General features: G+C 46.7%; 4 protein-coding genes across 33 annotated transcripts in view; 2 read left to right on the top strand and 2 right to left on the bottom strand.

Moving 5' to 3' along the window:
* Positions 1-267: 267 nt before the first annotated feature.
* Positions 268-6047, bottom strand: JMJD6 (jumonji domain containing 6, arginine demethylase and lysine hydroxylase). Of its 6 annotated transcripts, none has more exons than XR_015147209.1 (7): positions 5793-6047; positions 4881-5269; positions 3777-4063; positions 2841-2938; positions 2230-2323; positions 1374-1512; positions 268-677 (listed from the first exon to the last, which is right to left on the bottom strand). XR_015147209.1 is itself a non-coding variant. In XM_086356316.1 (7 exons), exons 1-7 carry the CDS (start codon positions 5919-5921, stop codon positions 546-548), a joined length of 1263 nt encoding a protein of 420 aa, XP_086212442.1. In that variant the 5' UTR covers positions 5922-6047; the 3' UTR covers positions 268-545. The 6 variants fall into 6 exon arrangements, 2 of the variants coding, with proteins under 2 accessions (XP_086212442.1, XP_086212443.1); XR_015147208.1 differs by having other exon boundaries at positions 2230-2318; positions 2803-2938; XR_015147207.1 differs by having other exon boundaries at positions 2803-2938.
* METTL23 (methyltransferase 23, arginine) lies at positions 5794-11828 on the top strand. 7 transcript variants are annotated; one of them, XM_086356324.1, is made up of 5 exons: positions 5794-6236; positions 9215-9319; positions 10918-11155; positions 11240-11324; positions 11475-11828. In XM_086356324.1, the coding sequence occupies exons 2-5, from the start codon at positions 9236-9238 to the stop codon at positions 11647-11649; spliced, it is 582 nt and encodes a 193-aa protein (XP_086212450.1). In that variant the 5' UTR covers positions 5794-6236; positions 9215-9235; the 3' UTR covers positions 11650-11828. The 7 variants fall into 7 exon arrangements, with proteins under 7 accessions (XP_086212450.1, XP_086212448.1, XP_086212451.1 ...); XM_086356322.1 differs by lacking the exon at positions 5794-6236 and adding an exon at positions 6249-6457; XM_086356325.1 differs by lacking the exon at positions 5794-6236 and adding an exon at positions 6275-6370.
* A 254-nt stretch (positions 11829-12082) lies between these two features.
* SRSF2 (serine and arginine rich splicing factor 2) lies at positions 12083-15302 on the bottom strand. Of its 7 annotated transcripts, XR_015147215.1 has the most exons (5): positions 14726-15302; positions 14177-14487; positions 13798-13901; positions 13059-13166; positions 12083-12540 (listed from the first exon to the last, which is right to left on the bottom strand). XR_015147215.1 is itself a non-coding variant. In XM_086356318.1 (3 exons), the coding sequence occupies exons 1-2, from the start codon at positions 15085-15087 to the stop codon at positions 14184-14186; spliced, it is 666 nt and encodes a 221-aa protein (XP_086212444.1). In that variant the 5' UTR covers positions 15088-15302; the 3' UTR covers positions 12083-13166; positions 14177-14183. The 7 variants fall into 7 exon arrangements, 2 of the variants coding, with proteins under 2 accessions (XP_086212444.1, XP_086212445.1); XR_015147213.1 differs by lacking the exon at positions 13798-13901; XR_015147212.1 differs by having other exon boundaries at positions 12083-13166.
* MFSD11 (major facilitator superfamily domain containing 11) overlaps positions 14728-23928 on the top strand; it is a 29120-nt gene continuing 19919 nt past the window's right edge. For 4 of the 13 annotated variants that reach the window (XR_015147204.1, XR_015147205.1, XM_086356304.1 and 1 more), the window contains exons 1-7: positions 14728-15945; positions 16225-16398; positions 16900-16955; positions 19039-19146; positions 19713-19792; positions 19901-19997; positions 23519-23577. Coding sequence is in view for 6 of the 13 variants with exons in the window: in XM_086356304.1 (XP_086212430.1) it covers positions 16303-16398; positions 16900-16955; positions 19039-19146; positions 19713-19792; positions 19901-19997; positions 23519-23577 (496 nt within the window). In the remaining 7 variants the exon portion in view is untranslated. Of the gene's footprint in view, positions 16399-16899; positions 16956-19038; positions 19147-19712; positions 19793-19900; positions 19998-23518; positions 23578-23928 lie in introns of all 13 variants that reach the window. The other 9 variants (XM_086356313.1, XM_086356311.1, XM_086356306.1 and 6 more) reach the window with 9 other exon arrangements.

The following is a 23928-nucleotide window of genomic DNA, read 5'->3' on the forward strand; positions in this document are numbered from 1 at the left end:
ACATGATTAAGATTTTATTTAAAAATCTGCAAGTGCTCCATGCAGTGGCAAACTGGGAGAAAAAGCAGGAGGCCACGCCTCAGACCCTTCAGAAGCTTGGGGACAACTTCTCAGCGTTTCGCCCTTTACTGTGATAACGAACCATCATTTCCCCACTGAGGGCAGCCACCACCCGCCAGCAGAATCAGTCTTTTCTCCCAAGGTCACAGCAAGAAGAGCAATGAGAGGAGATTCTGGTGTTCTCCAGGGAAAAAAATTTCCAAGATATAAGATGAATTTAACTTTTATTAAATAACGTCAAGGTTTCCCTTGGCACCATTCACACGGATCCTCACCCTTATGCTTAAAACAAGCCCCGTGCGCTTGCATCGGTAGCGGAGAAGAGAGCTACTGCCGCAAACACTGAGAGAGAAGCTCCCGGCCCCGGAGGTCCTCATTCTCGGGCTTTCGGGGCCCTCCCGGGTCTGCGGGACCCACCGGGCTGCCCCGGGGCCCTGCCGCAGGCTGTAGGCGCGTCCTCGCACACAGACGACAGCCACGCGCGGTCACCTGGAGGAGCTGCGCTCTTTGCTCACGCAGTCGTCCTGCGAGGTGGTGTCCCCGTTCCCCACCATGCCGCACGTCCGCCTCTTCTTCCTGCGGTGCATTGTGCCTTCGCCTTCAGAGCCGGACTCGCACTGGACGCAGAAGGAGAAAAACAGGGCATCAGTTGGAGGCAGCCAGGGACTGAAACTGGGCCCTCAGCAGTGAAAGCAGAGTCCTAACCACTGGACACCAGGGAACTCCCTCTAAGCTTATTATTTACCATCCACGGAAATTCCTAACGTGGGCTTTCAGTCTGGAGAATGCTTGAAGTTTAAATCCCGACACCACTGTCCCCAGCTGTGTGATCCTGCATCATTTACTTAACCGAATCTTCAGCTACGTCTCACCCCTAGAGACTACTCTGCGTGCGTGCGTGCAAGTGAAGTCGCTTCAGTCATCCCCGACACTTTGCGACCTTATGAACCATAGTCCGCCAGGTTCCTCTGTCCACAGCATTTTCCAGCAAGAATACTAGAGTGGGTTGAGGGGATCTTTCCAACCCAGGTATGGAACCCGCGTCTCCTACATCTTCTGCACTGGCAGGCGGGTTCCTTACCACTAGCACCACCTGGGAAGCCCAGTGACTGTTTTAACGATTAACAAATGCTTCAGAGCTATAAAAGGGGCAAACCTCACCCCACAGAAGGACTGAGGACAGTGGCAGTTCTTGGAAGAAGAAGGTGAAACACGACCCCCTCTCTTTCCCTTCTGGGGAGGAGGCACAAAGTCCCCTCTGGTTTTTCGAGGGTGCCCTGCCCTGGAGGACTGGGGAGCGAGGGTGGCCTCACCTCTGAGTCCGAGTCGGACGAGCTGGAGCTGGAGGAGCTGGAGGAGTCACTGGAGCTGTCGGAGGCGATCCCCGTGGATTCCTGCAGGTCAACGGAGTCAGCCAGGACCGCCAACTCCGGGTGCTCCTGCTTCAAGATCCTAAGGGATGAGACACGTGCTCTCAGTGTGGCGACAGCCACCCACAGAGCCCCAGACTCAGGGCTGAGCCCTGCCTCTGCTAGACGTGCCGGCACGGTGCTGAGGACAGACACGGATGCGCAGGCCGGGCACAGAGCCCCCCGCTGCTCAGGCTTCCCTGAAAGGAAAACCAGCCGCACGCGACTGGCTGCTGCCTAGTGAGCTCAAAAGCCACGCGCGCGCTGCCCACACGAGGCTGCGCGCCCCTGAGTCAGTCTCGGGAGAAACCATCTCTCTCCCTCGTACTCTTCCCTGCACCTTCCTAGCTGATGTTTTTTAATCTCTCCTTTCCACAGCACAGTGCTCAGTGATGGGAGCTGGGCTCAGTTAACGTTCTATTTGTTAAGAGCAGAAACAATAAGGTTTGTGAGAGGTAAGAAGCGTCGGGTGATAGAGTGGGTCCCCCCTCACTGGAAGGTGAAGCTGGACAGGACTGTCGGGGGGCGGCCGCCAGCCCGCCCCTTAGGGACCTCGTCTGGTGGCCACTGCAACCGAGGACAAAAGACACACTGTTCGGGAAGGCCTTTCGGAAGGACCAGACGGCAGCACACAGCGGCCTGAGGGATGGAGTCAGTGGGCCTCGGACGCCCGAGAGTCCGGGGAGAACAAAGCCACCACCCTTGCTGGCCCTCTCAGCAGGGAGGCTGAGCACTGAGCAAGCCGGGATCCCTCTCTTACCCCGAGAGCTGGTCCCTCCAGGTCAGGGTTGGGACACAGTGGCACGGGGTGGCTGGGGGTGGCTTGCACTGCCGCTGCCCCTGCTGTATCTGTTCTGTGGATAAACAGAGGAGCTAAGTCTCCAGGGCAGTCACCTCACTCACGAGAACCGAAGGTAATAAGTTCAAATGGGGGTAAAGCTTTTGGAATAAGGAAAAGAAAACAACCAAAATCAAACCCAAACAAAAATGGCTTCCTTTGCTAGAGCTAGCTTTGAGGAAACATAAAACCAAAACCAAAAAAACGAAAACAGAAAATGAGGAACAATCCCAGTTATGACCGTGTTCGTTGGGACGCCTGGCCTCGATCAAACGTGCAGTCTGAGCCTGTCACCTCAAGGCTGGCAAGCATCCTGAGAACTGGCCCTGACCTTGGACCCACTCTCTTCTACCAGTGAGGTTTTGCAGCCCCAGTTTTTCCCAGGCCTGAGTTAAACTCAGCACATGTTATAGCAGCAGTAGACTCTTGCCATTGTATCTCTGGGGTAGAAGTTGGAGCAAAAGCAAAAAATAAGAAATCAAAAATGTCTCTCACCTATACCATTTCCTTGACAACTTTGGTCTCCCTCTTACCGTCTTGTGCCAGACAACAGGGAAGTTGGTACTGCTGGCAAAGTTCTGGGTGATGGCAATGGTGGTGTCAAGATTAAGGACAACGTGCCACCAGCCTCCTGAAATCCAACAAATAAACGGTTAAACAGGAATGGGCTCTACACACAATCGCCCAATAACACAAATTTCACATAACATGTAACACAAACTTCTGAAACTGGGGATTCCTGTCCACAAGGGACAGTCTTAAGAGAGCCAGGACCCGGTGTGGTTAGCACTCCTCCTGAGGCAGGAGCCACCACCCACCTGCTTGTGCTAAGTTTCACTGGAGCCTGGCCACGCCTGCTTTCCTGTCCCCTGGGCAGAGCTGAGCCCTTCCGACAGACACCATCCAGCCTGCAGTGCCTAAAATATTTATTCTCTGGCTCTTTTACAGAACAAATGTGTCCAGCCCTGTCCATCCAAAGCTGTGACCAAAACTGTAAAGGCAGCAAGTTCTTCGGTTTCTAGGAAGAGGGTACATATCTTAAATACCCTCAATTCTAACACTTGGCCTATCAAAACAAAGCGTAATTTTCAGGTGTGGGATTTCCTGCCTCTTGGCTTTTAAGTAACTGTTTCCTGACTTAATCCACCCAGTGCTACACTGTGTCAAAAACCCCATTTATGGAAATAAGCACAAGTCACTGAACACACACAAAGACACTGGGTAACTAGTAGGAATAAAAAAGAATAGGCTCTCCAGCAGATACGAAGTTTTTCAATAGTCGTAATACACACAGGCTACAAGAAAGGTGGACAGCAGCCCCCTGAGCCGGAGATTACGCAGCAACACATCACAGTCAGAGGCAGGCCCCAGTCAGTTCACTGGGAGTCAGCCTGCGGAGGGATTTCTTTGACTCACTGTATATAACTGTGCTCAGGAATGACAGATTACTGAAATCAAAGAAAGTATACCTGGTACAAAAACAGTCTCTCCTGGTTTCTGTAAGATTTCCAGGGGTTTGAATTCGGGTGGCCAGGTTGGAAGCTGCGTCCGGGGATAGATGATGTTAAACCAGGTAATAGCTTCATCTTGCTGGTTCCCTCCTTCTTCTCGGGTCACCTTGATGAGCTCCCTAGGCGTGCTGGTAGGGAACAGGCACCAGCGCTTGTGGCCCTGAACTAAGGCATTCCAGGCACTGGTTCCCAGAGGGTCGATGTGGATTCCTGTTCCGGACCGAGGTGGCCCCATCACAAACCACCTAGAGGATGGAGCATCCAAGATGTGCAGTGTGACTTGACTGCATACATGCCACAAACGCAGCTTTCAGTTTTATACAAATGTTATTTTGAAAACTATGCAAATTCTAATATTTAGAAATGCTGAGTAAATTGTACATGGGCTGATCCCTAACAGAAAAATCACTGATGTGGCTTATTGCTGGACTTTAGCTCTTAAAATGTCCCTTACAGAGACTTTCCCGGTGGTCCAGTGGCTAACACTACGAGCTCCCAATGGAGGGGGCCCAGGTTTGATCCCTGGTCAGGGAACTAGGGACTTCCTTGGTGGCTCAGCAGTAGAGAATCTGCCTCTTAATCCAGGAGACACAGGTTTAATTGAGACGACCCCCTGGAGTAGGAAATGGCAATCTGCTCCCGCATTTTCCCCTGGGAAATCCCACGTACAGGGAAGCCAGGAGAGCTACAGTCCCTGGGGTGGCAAAAAAGTTGGCTACGACTGATCGACTAAACAACAGCAAAAGGGAGCTAAATCCTGCATGCCACAACTTAAAAGAGCCTGCATGCTGCACCAAGACCTGGCACAGCCAAAATAAATAAATATTTAAGTGAAATAAAATGTCCCTTACAGATCACTGGTTCAACTTTGATTGCATGCTTGGATCACGTGAGGAAGCTTTCAAAAATCTGATGCCCAGGCAGCACCAGGCAGGAGTCCCTGGGCAGGTATGGGAAGCCCTCTAAGTTCCATGAGCGACCATGGCAGAACCACTCACTGTTTCAGAAAAAAGATTAGTTGCTGGAGACAAGATTATAACCACATCACTGCCCAGTACTTACCTGTAAGGGGGCCTGCGCTTCTCCCCCGCATACTGGAAAAGGTCATCGGTGAAAAACTTTGGCACCTTGTAGTCTTCCAAAAGTTTCCTTCTTTTGGGGTGTTCCCCGTAGCTGCTGTCAAAGATGTAAAGGGGGCTGTCATCGCGGGTGCTCTCCATGTACTCGATGTAGTATTTCATCTTCATCTTCACCGAGTACCCGTCGTTGTCCTCGCCACACTTGAACTTCTGGTTCCGGTATTTCCTTTTGAGGCGCTCCAGAGTCCACTTCTCCTGCGCAGACCAGCCCTCTTGGGCATTCAGCAGAACCACGGGCTTGTACGGTCTTTCATATCGCTCCACAAATTCTTCCACCGACAGTTGTAAAGCGTCTGCCCTTTCCACATTGTCCTGAGGGAATCAGAAAAGACCCATCGAATTAAAAAAAGAGAGAAAGAAAAGCCCGGTGGCAGGTAAGGGTGTTCCCCAAAGCCAATTAGCAATCATAAGCCCAAGGAGCCAGATTCTAGTTCTGGCTCCTCTTAGGGAGGGGAAAGGACTTGCGTGCATTCGGGCACAGCAAACCCATCGCCATCCTACCAAGGAAGCAGGGCTTCGCGTCTCCCACTTGTGGCCTTGAACACCTAGGTTCCCTATGGCCCCGCCGCCCAAAAGGGGTGCAGGGGTGACAGGCCTCGTGGAGGGCGTCAAGGGGGTGCGGCTCCAGCTGCCCTCGGCAGGCGCGGCTGCGGCGAGGAGAAAGGAGGCCCGCGCTGGAACGGGCGCCGACGACCCCGACCTCCGCGGGGTGCGGGCGAACCCATCGGAACTCTGGGGGCAGTGCTGGGCGGCACCTCTCCGGTCCCGGGAAAGGTGCGCACAGCCCCCGGTGGATGCCCGTGGTCCGCCCGGCCCGCGATCGCGGCCCGCTCACCGCCACGGCCGCCGGGTTCAGTGGGAAGCTCTCGTAGTAGTTGTGCCGGGTCCAGTCCAACGAGTCCTTCAGCTCCGGCCGCGCACTCCTCTTGGCCTCACGGATCCGCTTCTTGCTCTTGTGGTTCATCCTGCAGGGTCACCACCAGCTGGTTCCGCGACGACCTCAGCGCAGCTCGCTTCCTGCCACCAATGCGCCGCTCCCCTCTCCGCACACACACACACACCCAGACTAGGGCGACGGCAGCACCAAGACGCCCTTCGCTCCGGCCCGGCGCCTTTAAAGTCGCCTTCCAGAAGATTCACTCCCTAACCACCTTCCGAGCCTCCGGTTGGACGAGTGGCTGCCGTCTTCCCCCACCTCCGGCCTTTCGCGATAAGCCATTGGCCTCTGCGTCTCCAGGCCCAGCCCTCACACAGACCGGATATCCGCCATGTTGGGAAGGTCAGCCCAGTCGAGCTACCTCTTCGTTGCGGCCCCGCCTCTCCCGCGTCCGCTTCCTGTTCGTCACTTCCGGCCGCGAAGGGTGTCTCTTTTGGCTCTCTTCCGGCCGGCTACCCGCCCGCTGCACCTGTTCTGTGTGTCTCGTTTGCCTGGTGTTGGGGTCTGTTCTCGCCGCGTGGTCATTTCGTCGCTCGAGGGGTGCTTCCCCCGCTTGCTGTCGGGTAGTAGCGACCTGAAGTGCGCCGGGGAGACGGCCCGAGCAGACCCGGGGGCCCTCGCGCGTGCAGCTTGGCAGCCTGGCGGCCCGGCGCCCTCCCCTGCTCCCGGCCCGCACGGAGGCCACCGACTCCTCTTCGGACGAGGGTGGCCTCCGAGGGCAAGTGGTCCGGGCCCAGCGCTTTCGGTTCTCGGAGGGGCCGGGTCTGGGAGATGAGGGGGCCGTACTGGAAGTGTGCGTCCCGCAGGTGCGTGCCAAGGCACCCACCGGGAATCGCCTTAGCGCGGTAGTGTTTCTCAGCCGGCCTGGGGCTGTAGGGAGGAGTATAGGAGAGGGGGTCAGGGGCTTTTTCATTCAGCCTTCGGGTGAACCCGCAGAGCCAAACGGTTTGCTATGAAGCCTTTTGGCAGATTAAATGTCGAGAAGGGGAACCTCTCCGTACCTAATACTTCTTGCTGGGAAAGTGACATTCTTCACATCTAATTTTTTTAATCTTGTTGAAGGGCGTGTTAACTGAGATTTATCTGGGACAGGGGATTCCAACTCTCATTAATCAAATAAAGTTTCTGGGGCCTGGTCTTGCTTCCTTTCAGCTCATGGCTGCCCCCAAATTCTCAATAGCAATTATACGTCCGGTTTTTCAAAGCGTTTTCACGTTGCAGCGTTTCATTTGATTTTAACAACAGCTGGTGGGGTAGACATTGGCAGCAACGGTTTTGAATATGAGAAACAGGTTAAGGGTTGAAGGCTGGAGTGGAATCCATTTCTGGCAGTCTCTCAAAGCCTTCGTGTTAAAATTCCCCTTTGGATTTCTTCCCAGATTGAGGAAGTGGATGAAGATACACCTTGTGAAAAGATACACCTTTACTATAAAAAAATGTTGTAATTGGGGTATTGTTGAAGATATGTCTTTTTTCTTTTAATTACCTAAGTCTGGATAACTTACACTTCAGATCAGAACTCCTTCATTGTACTCCTGGGTAAAATCCACCAGGGCAGGCATTTTTGTTTTATGTTTTATTGTATGTATTTAGAAACACTCACAGACGAGAGTGGGCCATTTCAGTGGGCGAGCGCAGCCTGAGCACTCAGATTTTTGTTGAGTGTATCGAATGATTATGTTCGGACCTTCAGTTCCTTCACCTTTGGTATCTTTACCTTTTCAGCCTATCACCCTGGGAGGGGCACCCATTACGAAACAGACTTGCAGTTTCGCGGTTAAACAGTCACTAACTCTGTATACTTTGTACTAACTAGTTTTCATTGAATTTTCCTGACATTCTATGAAGATAGTGCTTTGGAGTTGAGGAAACGGAAGCACAGGTTAAGTAACTTGAGTGAGGTTACACAGCTAGTATTGATAAATTACATTTCTCAAGTTTGAACTCAGGCAGGCTTATATCAGAGTTGTGAGCTATGTTGCCTTGCCTACCTAAATACCATGCTCATGATTCAGTGCCTCCGCAAAGGCTTTACAAGTTGCCTGCCTTCCTAACTCCAGGACTCAGCTCTACTCAGACATCATCTGAGATGTCATCCTAGAATCACCCTGTTCCTCCTCAGCGTTAGCACGTTCCTGCCTGTGCTGTCGCTCAGTTTTGTCTCTGTGACCCCATGGGCTGTAGCCCGCCAGCTTCCTCTGTCCAGGCCATTTCCCAGCAAGAGTACTGGAGTGGGTAACCATTTCCTTCTCCAGGGGATCTTCCCAACCCAGGGATCAAAGCCTGGCCTTCTGCATTGCAGGTGGCTTCTTTACCATCTGAGCCACCAGGGGAGCCCATTACCAGGTTATGCCTAGCTTAAAACCCTCCAGTATCTTCTCACTGCACTTAAATAAAAAGCTAAACTTCCTGTGGCCTACCAGGCACCACAAGTCTGGTCTTTGCTTTCCCTCTGACCTATGCTTGTACTATGCAACCCTGCCTCCAGCCCTCAGGCCCACACTGCCAGGGAGAGGGCCCCGGGGAGGCCTTGGCCTTTGCCTGAATCATCCTCTCCCTATCTTGAGCAACCACCTTGTGGTCACTGCCCACCCCCATTACTCTCACATCACCCTGTTACACTGTGCTGGTAGCATTATTACTGAAAATACTTGCTTGTTGTCTCTCCACAGTAAGATACACACATACACACACACCTATATATACACATATTCCATGAGTTACATCCTCAGCCTAAAATAGCCACTAAGCCACAAGCCACTCAGGCCCTGGATAAATTCTAGTTGAGTAAGTGAATTATGAAGAATGCTTATCACAAAAAGGAAAAAAAAGTGCTTATCACATTGTATTATAGTTTTATATTCCCTCTCCCCCACCCAAGGGGCTTCTCGGATGGCTCAGTTGGTAAAAGAATCCACCTGCAATGCAGGAGACCCTGGTTCAATTCTTGGGTCGGGAAGATCCACTGGAGAAAGGATAGGCTACCCTCTCCAATATTCTCGGGCTTCCCTTGTGGCTCAGCTGGTAAAGAATCTGCCTGCAATGTGGGAGGCCTGTGTTGGGAAGATCCCCTGGAGAAGGGAAAGGCTACCTACTCCAGTATTCTGGCCTGGACAGTTTCATGGACTATAGTCCAGGGGTTGCAGAGTCGGACATGACTGAGCAACTTTCACTTCACTTACCCACCCATAGAATGTAAACTAGAGAACAAGGAATTGTCATTTTTGTAATGGATGCCAGTGCCAGGCACTCAGTAATTGGTGTATAAATATTCTGAGTTCCAGCATGTTATTTATGGCATACAAAAAATTTCTTTTCAGGTCCTGCATCTTCAATATGGAATGTATGTTTGGCCCTGTGCTGTGGTCCTGGCCCAGTACTTGTGGTTTCACAGAGGATCTCTGCCAGGCAAGGCTGTCTTAGAGGTAAAAGTGCCCTTGAGGTTTGCAAAAATCCTAGATTATAAGTCTGTATGCTGGTTATTGGGTTTCGTTAGATATCTATTTTTAAGTCAGGGATGATGTGGCCAGTCTCCATGGCAGGTGAGTTAAAAACACTTTAAAGTGTAAGTGAAACCCATGGACTAATCTTAAGGAACCTTGGCGTGGAAGCAGTCTTTGAGGCCATCTTTCTAGGGTGTCCCAACAGGGTCATCCAGACTCTACTATACCACTGCAGCCTTTCTCGAAAAATGGCTTTCATCTTTGGAAATCTTGAGATTCGTTTTAAAATGTATCCAGTGCTTTCTCACTACTCCACCTGGCTTAAGACTGCTGAAGGCTTACAGAAGTAAACAAGTCGTTTGCAGAAACGGTACTATGCTTAAACCCAAAGGCTGAAGACAAACCAGAAGCTTAAGGACACCTCTTAACTTTTGCAAAAGCATGTAAATGAAATGAAGGCATTTGGTGCATAATTCAGGCTCAAAGTAGTGATGGTTTTTAGCTACTCAAAAAAGGTCGGGAATCTCAGTGTTGATCCTTGAACAGGAAGCATGTTTCAATCCATAGCAATAGTAATTTTATGTAAGGATTTCTTGGTATTATGCAAAGTATGTTTCTTTGCTGTTCTAAAGACCCAACTAGAAAAATCCCAAGTCATGCTGTAGACCTGTCAGACTTTAGCCATGTAAATTATTTAAAATTGGTAGTAATTTAATGGCTGGTTGTACATTCAAGTCACCCACTGAGCTTCTAGAGACCTGGTGTCGTCATTATTAGGAGCTCCTTATAGATCATGAGAACCAAGTGACTGAAGGTCACTATAGTGCTATAATGCCCTGGACATCCTGAACAATGGAACTGCTCAAGATATGCTCCCACTTGGAAATCGTCGATCCTCAAACAGCTCAGTGATTGGAGCACCCACCCTCCACAAAACTCAAAATCCACATACAACAGGTGGTTGTTCCCACACCCCAGGACTCAAGAAACTGGATTGCAGAGTCCTAGTTATCAGATCGGATCAGTCGCTCAGTCGTGTCCGACTCTTTGCGACCCCATGAATCGCAGCACGCCAGGCCTCCCTGTCCATCACCAGCTCCCGGAGTTTACTCAGACTCATGTCCATCAAGTCGGTGATGCCATCCAGCCATCTCATCCTCTGTCGTCCCCTTCTCCTCCTGCCCCCAATCCCTCCCAGCATCAGTCTTTCCCAATGAGTCAACTCTTCGCATGAGGTGGCCAAAGTACTGCAGTTTCAGTTTTAGGATCATTCCTTCCCAAGAAATGCCAGGGCTGATCTCCTTCAGAATGGACTGGTTGGTTATACACCCTCCCAATTCAAACCTGTAGTTGCAGTTGAGGGCCCTTTAAAATGCTGAAATAGACCAACTCCTTTGACCCAGTTAGAACCGTCAAGTTTAAAGGGAGTAAAGCAGTGTTGAATGGAGTTTTATAGACATGGAAAATTCAAATTTACACATTGACCCTGTACTTAAAGGCCAATGCATGAAATGAGAAATCATTTGCCAAGATCCACAACTTGTTGCAGTTCTAAGCAAAACCTTTAAACTTGTTACTAGATTGGTGCTGGAGTGAGCCTTCCAGGAATTGTGGCTGCAAAATGTGGTGCTGAAGTTACACTGTCAGACAGTTCAGAGTTGCCTCACTGCCTAGCAATCTGTCGGGAAAGCTGCCAAATGAATAATCTGCCTCAGGTCCATGTTGTAGGACTCACCTGGGGTCATGTATCTCGGGATCTTCTGGCTCTACCACCACAAGACATTATTCTTGCATCTGATGTATTCTTTGAACCAGAAGGTAAACCTTTTTTTCTTCTCGGTAGTCAATTTAACCACAGATACAATGGAATTAAAAGTGTATTAAGAAGTCTTTTCTTCCCAGACTTTGAGGACATTCTAACTACAGTTTACTTTTTGATGCAGAAGAACCCCAAAGTCAAATTGTGGTCTACTTACCAGGTAAGAAGGTAAGCCTGAATCCTGGTTTACTCCCAGTTTTATTAAAGTTAATGCAAGCGTTACTACTCATTCAGTGTCTAACTTAAGGATAAAATGAGAACATATCTAAAGTAAAACAAGAAAAGCTTGGTTTTTTAAAAGTAATTTATTTTTTTCAGTGCTGACTGGTCACTTGAAGCTTTGCTCTACAAGTGGGACATGAAATGTGTCCACATTCCTCTGGAATCTTTTGGTGCAGACAAAGAAGATATAGCAGAATCTGCCCTTCCAGGAAGACATACTGTTGAAATGCTGGTCATCTCCTTTGCAAAGGACAATCTGAATTACACCTAAAACCTGTTTTGGGACAATGTCAATACTGCTTAGCAACCTGGCAAGCTAACTGTGTGACTCAGACCACTTCAGCTTCTTGAGTACAGTGGGTTTGAAGATGGTCAGATCTGCTGGCTTTAGACTGTGATGGGTCAGTCACATAACCGTTAAGACAAAAATTAAAACTATAAGAAAAAGGACCTGGACTGTTCCTAAATTATTAAAATAGGGCATAAATTTGATTATAAGAAGGGGGTTATTCAACTTTTAACAAAGTGCTACCTTACAGCATTGAGGACAGTGGGTGCTGAACTGGCATTTCCACTTTTTAACTTAGGGGGTAAAAAAAGTCAACTACCAAACATTCACTTTCATTCTATACAGTCAGTAACATTCACAAGATAATTGCACAGGTCTTTCAAATAAATGAGAAGGGAAAAAAGACCAACACATATTCTGAGAAAAGCTAACACCAAGAAAACGTTTTAATTAAACTACAGAAACAATGGCTATAGTACAGAATATTCATGAGCAAAAAGATACACCATGTTATAAGTACTTACAAAATTACAAACCATTTGTTTGCTTCCTTAACATTTTCCATATTTTAAGTTCGTACATGAAGATGATCAGATTTACCATTTTGGGGGGGAAGAGGAAGAAAAAAAAAAAGGTGTATTTATCATCGCTAGATGTGCTCACTGTATGCTCCATTATTTATATGCAAGGCCCGGGTGACTGGAAGTGCAGTTGTCAGGCATTTTAATAAACTGGACAGCCATTTGTTTCTGCACGACAAGGCATCTTTACACAGGAGCAATCAGGAGAAAACAGGAAACAGCCAAGCACTCTGCACTGCAACACGCCACCTTAACAGCTAACCAGCATTACTCAACTGCTACACAACTGCGCCTAGTGCACAAAAATACATAAGAGAAGAGATTAGAATTGTGTTTGGTAAACAATCCTTCCCAAAAAAAAAAAAAATAAAAATCAAGTCTTTTCACCTGAAAAGTCTTTATACAAATTTGGGTTCTGTTTACCATTTAGACCTGAAGGTAAATAACATATACAAATAAATTTACACCAACTTTTGTAGGTTTTTAATTTTAAGGTAGGAAGGCAATGTTGAGTCAATCTCTTGACAGCTTTAGGCTGTGTGTAATGGCTGCACACGTTTCCTTAAAAGTCAGGAGGCCACAAATTAGGTTACCAATCTGTTTAATTCCAAACAAAAAAAGTCAGCACTATATAAACAAAAAGGAAAATTTACCTCAAATATCCAAGTCAATAATGAAATCTGAAGTCGTTCACCTTACTAAATTACAAGAAATTTGAATAACAGCAAAAAAATGGCACATAAAATGAGTTTGCCACCTGAGGCAAAGCTTAAAACAAGTAAAAAGTTAGACAAAATGTTACAAAATAACCTTTTCAATAGCCAGTTGCTTGTTCCAAGGACTCTTCTGATGGACTGAGTACTACCGAGTAAGTGGTCCTTTCCCCCAAGTCCTCCTTTATGTTGCTTGTCGACACATCTAGGTTTGAAAAGAAACAAGCTCAGTTTACCTTCCATTAACAAAATCACCAAAAGTGCACATGGTTTCAATTTCAGTACTTACTAAGGATCTGGTGAAACCAGTAGGTTACAGAAAGGTTCCAACCAGCCATTATCCATTTTTTAAAGGCCCAATTAGGAAAATTTCACAAAGGTTACCATCAGCACTAAAAACGTGTGTTTAGCTTATGTATTCTTGGCCAAATGACCAAGGTGAAAAATGGTAAGGGGGGAAAAAAGAAGAAAAAAAAAAAAAAAAGGAGGGGGGGAGGGTTGGGCTGTATCCAAACAAAACAATTAGTCAGTATATTTTAAGTTTTTAGTTTTCAAATGAAACCATTGGCATTTTAGAATGCTTTAACATCTGAGCTACTTAGGGCCCTTTCCTTTTAAAAAATAGGACCAAACAATTTGAGAGTTAAAGACACACTATCCTTTCCCCACCCAGTGCAATCAATACCTGTAAACTTTTGATTCCAAAAGTTCATTGCTTCTTTTTCGCAATTCGTTTGCCACATCCATTAGAATATGAAGTCCCAGTCAGTACAACAATAGTTGAACTGATTGTTTTCTCTAAGAGGATAGTGCATCTTTAACATTTAAAGACAAACCTGCTCCAATACACGCCCACAGAAACTGGTCCCTGGAGGATCAGCCAAATCAGTTAAAATCTGCAATACTGGCCAATATTCTTTTATCAAACAGGAGACCGCAGCTTTAAAGGGGAAAATGCAGACGTTGGATAAAAACAGCAAGAAATAGTCATTTTCATTAATAGGTCTCAAAACAGTTCATGAAACAGCCATTATCTAAGCTTTATACACATCCTTTCTGCAGACCCCTCTTCAGTATAACTCCCAAAGCTGAGTTAGCTCAGAGCAGTACTCCTAACATCAGGAGCCATTTTTATGTTAATACGGAACAAAACAACTACTCCAAACCCCATTTCTGAATTCGGGCCGTGAAGTCTCGGAGTCGCGCGAACCTTACCATTTGCTTAAGAGGACACCGCTCCTTCCTCTTCCGGAGACTTGGGAGGACTCTTGGATCGCGACCTGGACTTGGATTCCCTCTTGGACACGGGTGGAGGACTTCTGGACCTAGACCTGGATCTGGACCGCGAGCGAGATCTGGAGACCGACGAGGACTTGGACTTGGATCTTCGCGCCGATCTGGACTTGGAGGTGGATCGCGATCTTGAGCGAGTGCGGGACCGGGACTTGGAGCGGCTGTAGCGAGATCGACTCCGGGACCTGGACCGGCTCCGACTCCGGGATCTGCTGCGGCGACGCCGCCTAGGGCTGCGGACAGGGACAGCGGCGCGTCAGGGTTCGGCGGCCCCGCCCGCGTGCTCCCGCCCGCCCAGGCCGCCATTATCTCGCCGCCAGACGCCCAGACGCCATTTCCCTGGTCGCGAGGCCGGGTCCCCGCCCTCCCGCGCCCCGCCGACTCGGCCCGACCGCCACCACGTGTCCCCGTAGGCCTTTGTGATGCAGCCAGGCCCTCCCGGAGCCCCGGCCGCGACTCCCGCCTGCTTACCTGCGGCTCCGACGTCCGTAGCCGCCGCCCCCGTACCTGCGGGGCGGGGGGCCCCGGCGGCTATGGTGCGAATCCGGGGGGCGGCCGTAGCGCGCCATCTGCACCCGCAGCTCGCGGCCGTCCAGTACGGCTCCGTCCATGGCATCCATGGCGTCCTCGGCGTCGCGCTTGTCGTGGAAGCGGACGAAGGCGAAGCCGCGGGACTCCTTGGTGTAGCGGTCCCGCGGGATGTACACATCGCCGACGCGCCCGTACTTCTCGAACACGCGCCTCAGGGTGTCGGGTGAGGTGCGGTAGGTTAGGTTATCCACCTTGAGAGAGGTCATGCCCTCCACATCGGGAGGCGGGCGACCGTAACTCATGGCTCTGGAAAGTCGGGCCGGGGCTGCGCGCAGACGAACTAATGCCCCGGCTGGCCCACGCGCTCGGCTGCAGCGGCAGCGGTTTCCTCAGGTTAGCTCGGCTCGACGCCGCGCCTCTTTCCTGGCGGTTGGTTTCCGCGTGCAGACGTTTCGAAAGGCCGAACTGGAAAAGTCCACAAGAGAAGGGCCCAACCGACTCCACCAGAGAAGCAACTGGGCCGGCGGTGGCTGCAGCGCCCGTTTATATCCCTCCTCACAAAATGGCGCCCGCGCCACCCGGAAATGAATCTTCTGATTGGCTCATCTCACCCCGCCTCTCAACGTCCCTGCCGCGCGCCCCGCCCCTGTCCGGCGCGCTTGCGCAGAGTAGGCGGGCGGGTCGAAAAGCGCGGAGTCACTGCTGCTGGGAGGGGGAGCGGGATTGGCCGACAGTTGGAAAGCCCGCGAAACGCTCCTTCCGGCTGCGAGGCCCGTTGTGACAGGAGGAAAGGGAGGGGCTCCCCTGCTGGGCTCCGCCTTCTTTTCGTGCCACTTTCTAATCTCGCAGCTTTTCTGCTGGAACCTCCGCCTTCTCTGTTCAAGGGGTATTCCTTCACCTTGCCCCTCTGTGTTTCTGTCTCCTCAGACCGGCTTCGCGGCCTACAGGCTTCCTTCCTCAATTCCTGACTCCTTCGCTGGGTTCCACTTTTTAGCCCCCGCCTTTCCGGAGCCTTCGAGGTCCTCCCTGCTCCCTCCGAGCGGATGCGGGAGCCCTAGCCGCGAACTTGCGCTTCCCCGGCCGCCCTGGACTACAATTCCCAGCGAGCCCAGCGGCCGGCGTCTCGGCTGCGGTCAGGTGACTGGGTCGCCTGACCTGAGGTGAGTCAGGGCAAGGCGGCGGGGCCGTACCGGCTGCTGCATCTCGCCCTTGACTCCTGATTCTCTCTTGGCTCCTCAACTTGGAGCAGCAACGTTCTTTGCTCTTCTCAGGGTGTTGGGTCCTTCCCTACTCAAATCGTGTGCTAGGAAGGTCCTAGCTAAGCCTGTGGGGAGAACTTCACCCTAAGCCCCGGATTCTACTCCAAGACCTGGAAGTTGACAGCTTGGCTGCCCTGCTCCTGGATCTGCCTCCTCTCACCATCTCATTTCTTCTCCCAGGATTGCAGTGGGTTCGCCTGGAGGAGAGCTGAGTGACTGCCCTGAGCTACTGCTGACCTCCAGCAGAGTTGAACCAAAATGTCCCCGGAATCTAAAAAGCTTTTCAACATCATTATTTTAGGAATTGCCTTTATGTTTATCTTCACCGCCTTTCAAACTTGTGGAAATGTAGCGGTGAGTTGGACTTTGTTCTCTCTCCCTCCTTTGCAGTGCTTGTCATAATGCATTCCAAAAATGATCATGTTATGTCTAATAGTACACTTAAGTTGCACCTTTTATTTTGTCACCTAACACTTCCTCGTTTTCCATGATAAGATTTGATTTCATGTGTCAGACATCTCTTAGTGGGGTCATTTATTTCTCTGATCTGATTTGGAGTTTATATGTTGACCTATTTATTTGTTATCTGTATTAAGGACTATATTAGTACTTGGACAGTTTAGGGAATAAACGTAAAGCCTAGTTATAGATGATCTTCAGCCCTCCCCACCTGACCTGCCTGCCATTGGTTTGCCTTCCGTTCTGTAGTCCTTTCCCTTCTCTCCTGTTGGGATTTCTGTATTAAGTATCCAGCATCTTGAATTTTTACTTTATTCTCACTACTTGGAGACAGATTTTCTGAGGGGGAGGGAGATTACAAAACGTTTTCATTGATTAGTTTTATTTTCCACACAGCAAACTGTCATCAGGAGCCTAAATAGTACAGATTTTCACGGCAGTGGATATACCAGGTATTGTACTGTATGATTGGTTCTACTTTGTATATCCTACAAGTTGCTTAAAAGTCACGGACAACGTAAGATACTGTGATTGGATTGTTTTTTCTTCTCTGTATCTAGACTGTTTAGGGGAACATAATGTGGTAAAGATGATGAGTTTAGTTTTCGAGTAGAATTAGACAATGAGGTTCAAAACTTAATTGCTGTGGTATTTTAGGAAATTGCTTCTATGTGATCAGCTTCCTTGCTTAGGTTAATGTGTGTAAAGCACTTAGCAGAGTGGCTGGCATTTAATAAGCACTCAGGTATTGTCATAATTACATCTTCCCAATCCTAAATAGGATGTTTTATAAGACTCTTGAAATATTTGTTGGTCTTCCTGTTTTTCTAATTTCATAATTATTAATATACTGTCATCAGGAGCTTTTAGATTTCAGTTAAGGTGTTTAGTAGCAATTTTACAGGTGGAGAAAATGAAGTGAAAGGCTCTTCATAGGTCACTAGTACATTGTGATTGAAGTTGGGACTGTAACTCAGTATAAACACAAACAGATTTCTTAATTTCTCTATGGTTAAATGTTAGATTGTGGTCAGCTCCTCCTCCCACCCTCCCCAACTCTTCTTATTTGGTTCTTTGTTATCTAACCTAAACCTGATCTTATGTATAATACTTGAGAGTATAAGAATGTTAAGGTCCATTTTTCTAAGTGACTAAAGACGCTTACTCCTTGGAAGAAAAGTTATGACCAACCTAGATAGCATATTCAAAAGCAGAGACATTACTTTACCAACAAAGGTCTGTCTAGTCAAGGCTATGATTTTTCCAGTGGTCATGTATAGATGTGAGAGTTGGACTGTGAAGAAAGCTGAGCACCAAAGAATTGATGCTTTTGAACTGTGGTGTCGGAGAAGACTCTTGAGAGTCCCTTGGACTGCAAGGAGATCCAACCAGTGCATTCTAAAGGAGATCAGACCTGGGATTTCATTGGAAGGAATGATGCTAAAGCTGAAACTCCAGTACTTTGGCCACCTCACGTGAAGAGTTGACTCATTGGAAAAGACACTGATGCTGGGAGGGATTGGGGGCAGGAGGAGAAGGGGACGACAGAGGATGAGATGGCTGGATGGCATTACCAACTTGATGGACATGAGTTTGAGTGAACTCCGGGAGTTGGTGATGAACAGAGAGGCCTGGTGTGGTGGGATTCATGGGGTTGCAGAGAGTCGGACACGACTGAGTGACTGAACTGAAGCGTAGCACGCCAGGCCTCCCTGTCCATCACCACCTCTCAGAGTCCACCCAAACCCATGTGCATTGAGTCGGTGATGCCATCCAACCATCTCATCCTCTGTCATCCCCTTCTTCTGCCCTCAATCTTTCCCAGCATCAGGGTCTTTTCAAATGAGTCAGGTCTTCACATCAGGTGGCCAACATATTGGAGTTTCAGCTTCAGCATCAGTCCTACCAATGAACACTCAGGACTGATCTCCTTTAGGATGGACTGGTTGGATCCGCTTACAGTCCAAGGGACTCTCAAGAGTGAGCCATTACGTTGAGTTAAATGAATTCTGGTTTAAACAAGTTATAGCTACATGATTATTTATAGCAGTGAGATTTCATGCCACTGCCAGGAGTTGTCAGCTAAATCTGTAGGGCAGACTGGTTGATAAGGGCCTCTGGAATCAGATTCCCAGGGATGAGATTCTGGTTCCACCATTGACTAGCTGTCCAGCTGCAGTTTTGACAAGTTACTTGACCCCTCTGTATTTCACTTCTCTTTTCCATAAAAAATAATATGTTCTTCATGGGGTGTGTTAGCTGCTATAATAATTCACTGGTATATTAAAAACCATATTGTCCAAGGCAGACTAATTATTTTCATTTGACAGGACTTCAGTATTTTAAACAAGTGAAAACTTTAATGTGACATTTAATGTAAGGATGTAGTTATAAATTCTGACTAAAGACTGAGTGGTTATTGCAAAAACAAAAAACAAACAAACTGTAGACTCTAATTAGGTTTGAAAAAAATTGAGCTTTGAGACAGTGTTTCAAGAGTTTTGTTTTTTTCCCTTTTGTGTGTTACGTGTGCAGCATGGCAATTATTTATGGAGTGTTCTCTGCTTCAAATTTGATTACACCATCAGTGGTTGCCATTGTAGGACCTCAACTCTCTATGTTTGCTAGTGGTTTATTTTACAGGTAAGTAATCCCATTTTCTTTCATTTAATTAGAATGCCTTCAGCTTCTTTCAAGCACATAGTAAACTTGTGCTTTGAACTTGCTGACTTGGTTGGAATAGATTATAGGTAGTGTTTTAGAGGTTTGGCTCTCTACTTGATGCTTAGCGGTACTGTTGTTTTAAAGTGATGGGATTTGTGTATATTTGCTTTTCTTTTTCGACTAATATATATAATATACAAAAATCTCTTTCTATAGGCTTGAAAAGAACTCAGGTAATAATCTTATTTTATGTCAAGTAGATTAATGGGAATTAAATTTCTTCTGGGCTACAGAACTGTAGTCCCACTGTGTGCTGAGCTTTTTGGCGAAGGCCAGTTGCAAACCTTTATTCAATGCCTGAGTTCACAAATTTGAAATAGTAAGTTAAGAAATGACACTTGTCCTCTTTTTTCCAACACTGGAGAAGCCCTTTACAGCTTGAATTTTGAAAGAAGAGATCCCTCAGAATTGATTCCTAGAAGGCATAATTGACATTCTGTTTCAGGTATTGTTTGACTGTAATACGTTGACCTGTTATATTTTAGCATGTACATTGCCGTTTTTATCCAGCCTTTCCCGTGGTCCTTCTACACAGCCTCTGTTTTCATTGGAATTGCTGCTGCTGGTAAGCATTTTGATTTCTATTTTCTGAGTCTAAGAGTATTGTTTATATGTTTAATATATAAAGCTAAATGCTTTCATTCCCTTGATAAACTTTTGATTTGAATTTTAGTACTTTGGACAGCACAAGGAAACTGCCTGACGATAAATTCAGATGAGCACACTATTGGGAGAAACAGTGGAATTTTCTGGGCACTCTTACAATTTAGGTAATAATTTTATGGCTCCATCTTTCCTATAATTTTTTTTTCTTTGGTCAGACCATTTTTTTAGATCCCGATTGTGTTGAGAACTCAGATCTTCTTTTTACATGAGTTAAGTTCCTAGGTACATGTCATAGAGATTTAAAATTTTATGGGATTACTTAAAGATCCATGGATCTACCTCATTGAAATTTATGATTAGCAAATGGAAAATAATATTAACCATAATGTATATAGCATCTGCTATACTTTAGGTGGCTCAGTGGTAAAGAAACCGCCTGCCAATGCAGATTGGGTTCAATCCTGTGGAACAAGTGTATGACGCCCACTCCAGTATTCTTGCCTGGAGAATACCAGTGGACAGGGGAACCTGACAGGCCACAGTCCACAGGGTCACAAAGAGTCAGATAGGACTGAAGTGACTTGCAGGCATGCATACTTTGTACATACCTTATATACTTCTGGACTTCCCTGGTGGCTCAGACGGTTAAGCGTCTGTCTACAATGTGGGAGACCTGGGTTCAATCCCTGGGTTGGGAAGTTCCCTGGAGAAGGAAATGGCAATCCACTCTAGTAATATTGCCTGGAAAATCCCATGGACAAGGAGCCTGGTAGGCTACAGTCCATGGGGTCGCAAAGAGTTGGACACGACTGAGCGATCTTCTTCACCGTACATACTACTGGGCTCTTTAATCTCAATAATAGTTACAGTCTCCTGTGATAAGAAGGCATTATCTCCATTCTACAGATTAGATAACAAAAGCTTAACTAAAAGTTAAGTAACTTATCCAATCATGTGGATTCCAAAGGCCATGTCCTTCCCACCCAGTTATGCTACTTGACAACTGTTAACAATTAAATTTTCAAACAGAGACTAACTCTATGGACACTGAAGGATACAGCATGTTATATATTTCCACAGTAAAAAGCAACAACAGGCATACATGCTATCATGGAATCTGTCCTGAGGATTTACCCTCATATCCTAAATGCCTAAAATTTTGGCTTTGGTAAGGCTTAACCAAAAAAAGAAATGCAAAGAGGCAAAATGGTTGTCTCAGGAGGTCTTACAAATAGCTGAGAAAGGAAGGGAAGCTAAAGGCAAAGGAGAAAAGGAAAGACACGACCATTTGAATGCAAGTTCCAAAGAATATCAAGGAGAGATAAGAAAGCCTTCCTCAGTGATCAGTGCAAAGAAATAGAGGAAAACAATGGAATGGGAACGACTAGAAAATTAGAGGTACCAAGGGAACATATCTTTGCAGAGATGGGCACAATAAAGGACAGAAATGGTATGGACCTAACAGAAGCAGAAGATATTAAGAAGAGGTGGCAAGAATATACAGAAGAACAATACAAAAAAGATCTTCATGACCCAGATAATGACAATGGTGTGATCATTCACCTAGAGCCAGACATCGTGGAATATAAAGTCAGGTGGGCTTTAGGAAACATTACCAGCACCCATCTCACACACTAGCAAAGTAATGCTCAAAATTCTCCAAGCCAGGCTTCAACAGTACATGAACCATGAACTCCCAGATGTTCAAGCTGGATTTAGAAAAGGCAGAGAAACCAGAGATCAAATTGCCAGCATCTGTTGGATCATCAAAAAAGCAAGAGAGTTCCAGAAAAACATCTACTACTGCTTTATTGACTATGCCAAAGCTTTTGTGTGGATCACAACAAACTGGAAAATTCTTAATGAGATGGAAATACTAGACCACCTGACCTGCCTCTTGAGAAATCTGTATGCAGGTCAAGAAGCAACAGTTAGAACTGGACATGGAACAACAGACTGGTTCCAAATCAGGAAAGGAGTACGTCAAGGCTGCATACTGTCACCCTGCTTATTTAACTTATATGCAGAGAAATCCTGGACTGGATGAAGCACAAGCTGGAATCAAGATTGCTGGGAGAAATATCAGTAACCTCAGATATGTAGATGACACCACCTTTATGGCAGAAAGCGAAGAAGAACTGAAGAGCCTCTTGATGAAAGTGAAAGAGCAAAGTGAAAAAGTTGGCTTAAAACTCAACATTCAGAAAACTAAGATCATGGCATTCAGTTCCATCACTTCATGGCAAATAGATGGGGAAACAGTGGAATCAGAAACTTTATTTTTTGGTCTCCAAAATCACTGCAGATGGTGACTGAAGCCATGAAATGAAAAGATGCTTGCTCCTTGGAGGAAAAGCTGTGACCAATCTAGACAGCATATTAAAAAGCAGAGACATTACTTTGCCAATGAAGGTCCGTCTAGTCAAAGCTATGGTTTTTCTAGTAGTCATGCATCAATGTGAGATTTAGACCATAAAGAAAGCTGAGCGCTGAAGAATTGATGCTTTTGAATGGTGTAGAAGTTCAAAGAATTGATACTTTTGAACTGTGGAGAAGACTCTTGAGAGCCCCTTGGACTGCAAGGAGAGCCTACCAGTCCATCCTAAAGAAAATCAGTCCTGAATATTCATTGGAAGGACTAATGCTGAAGCTGAAACTCCAATACTTTGGTCACCTGATGCAAAGAACTGACTCACTGGGAAAGATCGAAGGCAGGAGGAGAAGGGAACAACAGAGGATGAGATGGTTGAAAGGTATCACTAACTCTATGGACAGAAGTTTGAGTAAACTCCAGGAGTTGGTGATGGGAAAGATCGAAGGCAGGAGGAGAAGGGAACAACAGAGGATGAGATGGTTGAAAGGTATCACTAACTCTATGGACAGAAGTTTGAGTAAACTCCAGGAGTTGGTGATGGACAGGGAAGCTTGGCATGCTGCAGTCCATGGAGTTGCAAAGAGCTGGACACAACTGAGCGACTAAACTGAACTGAAGGCTTAACAAATACGAATATCGTTTTAAGGGTTGTATGTTAAGAAACTGGAGTGTAAGTGAATGATTTCTTCCCTGTTGCTGTTTAGTCACTCAGTCCTGTCTGACTCTTGTGACCCCAAGGAATGTAGCCCTGCCAGTCTCATCTGTCCATGGGATTTCCCAGGTAAGAATACAACAAAGGAGTGGGTTGCCATTTCCTTTTCCAGGGGATCTTCCCGACCCAGGGATAGAATCTGTGTCTCCTCCATTGGCAGGTAGATTCTTTACCACTCTGATTTTTTTCCCTAGGAAAGTGCTAAATAAAGTATTTGATTAGATGCAGATAACTAAATCATTGATCTTTTCACCAGTTCTTTAAAATACAGAATTTTAGAGGTAGAGTAAACTTGTTTTCTGGGTGTCATTTTCAGACTCCAGTACATCACATGTTTCAAAGTGAGTCAGGTCTTTGGAAGCCGGTTCTGAATCAGGTTGCTGTCACAATGGAAGGAGACTGAGTTCCCTCGGTCAGTTGAGTTTTTCAGAAAGAGGGTGAAGTCGATACTTTTAAATGACTTAGGGCAGGTAGATAACTTCGTTATGTAGGCCTCTCTCTCTTTTTTTTTTTTTTAACAAGGAATGGAAAAATTATTTTAAAGCCCATAAATATGAAAATAACTTCCCAACATCCTCTCCCTCCTTTTCTTCCCCCAGCTTGTTCTTTGGAAATCTCTACATATATTTTGCTTGGCAAGGGAAAACTCAGATATCAGGTTTGTTTTATTCACTGTGCTTTATTCAGATACGTTCAAAGCGAAATAGCAGTTCCATGAAAATTCCCAGTATGCTTGGTTCAGATTGTTCTAGTGAACGTTGGTACTCTTAAGTCCTCTCAGATTTTTGCTTTTAATATCTTCCCTTGGATTATATTATTATACTAGGATTTACAGCTTATGACTGCACTTCAAGTAGGATCTCAAAGTGTGGGAGAAGGTTGTGCATGTGTGGGTAGACTAATCAGTTGTCAAAAGAATTTTTAATTCACTTGTTTTGTCTATACTCTGATTAAAAGAATATGATTAAGTTCTTATGCTGTTTTTCTTTTGGCTTATTAGTATTTCTCT

Source organism: Bos grunniens, chromosome 19, assembly GCF_055505025.1.
Source record: "Bos grunniens cultivar Pamir isolate PY7600 chromosome 19, Bosgru_T2T1.0, whole genome shotgun sequence".
In the NCBI taxonomy this organism is placed as follows: Eukaryota; Metazoa; Chordata; class Mammalia; order Artiodactyla; family Bovidae; genus Bos; species Bos grunniens.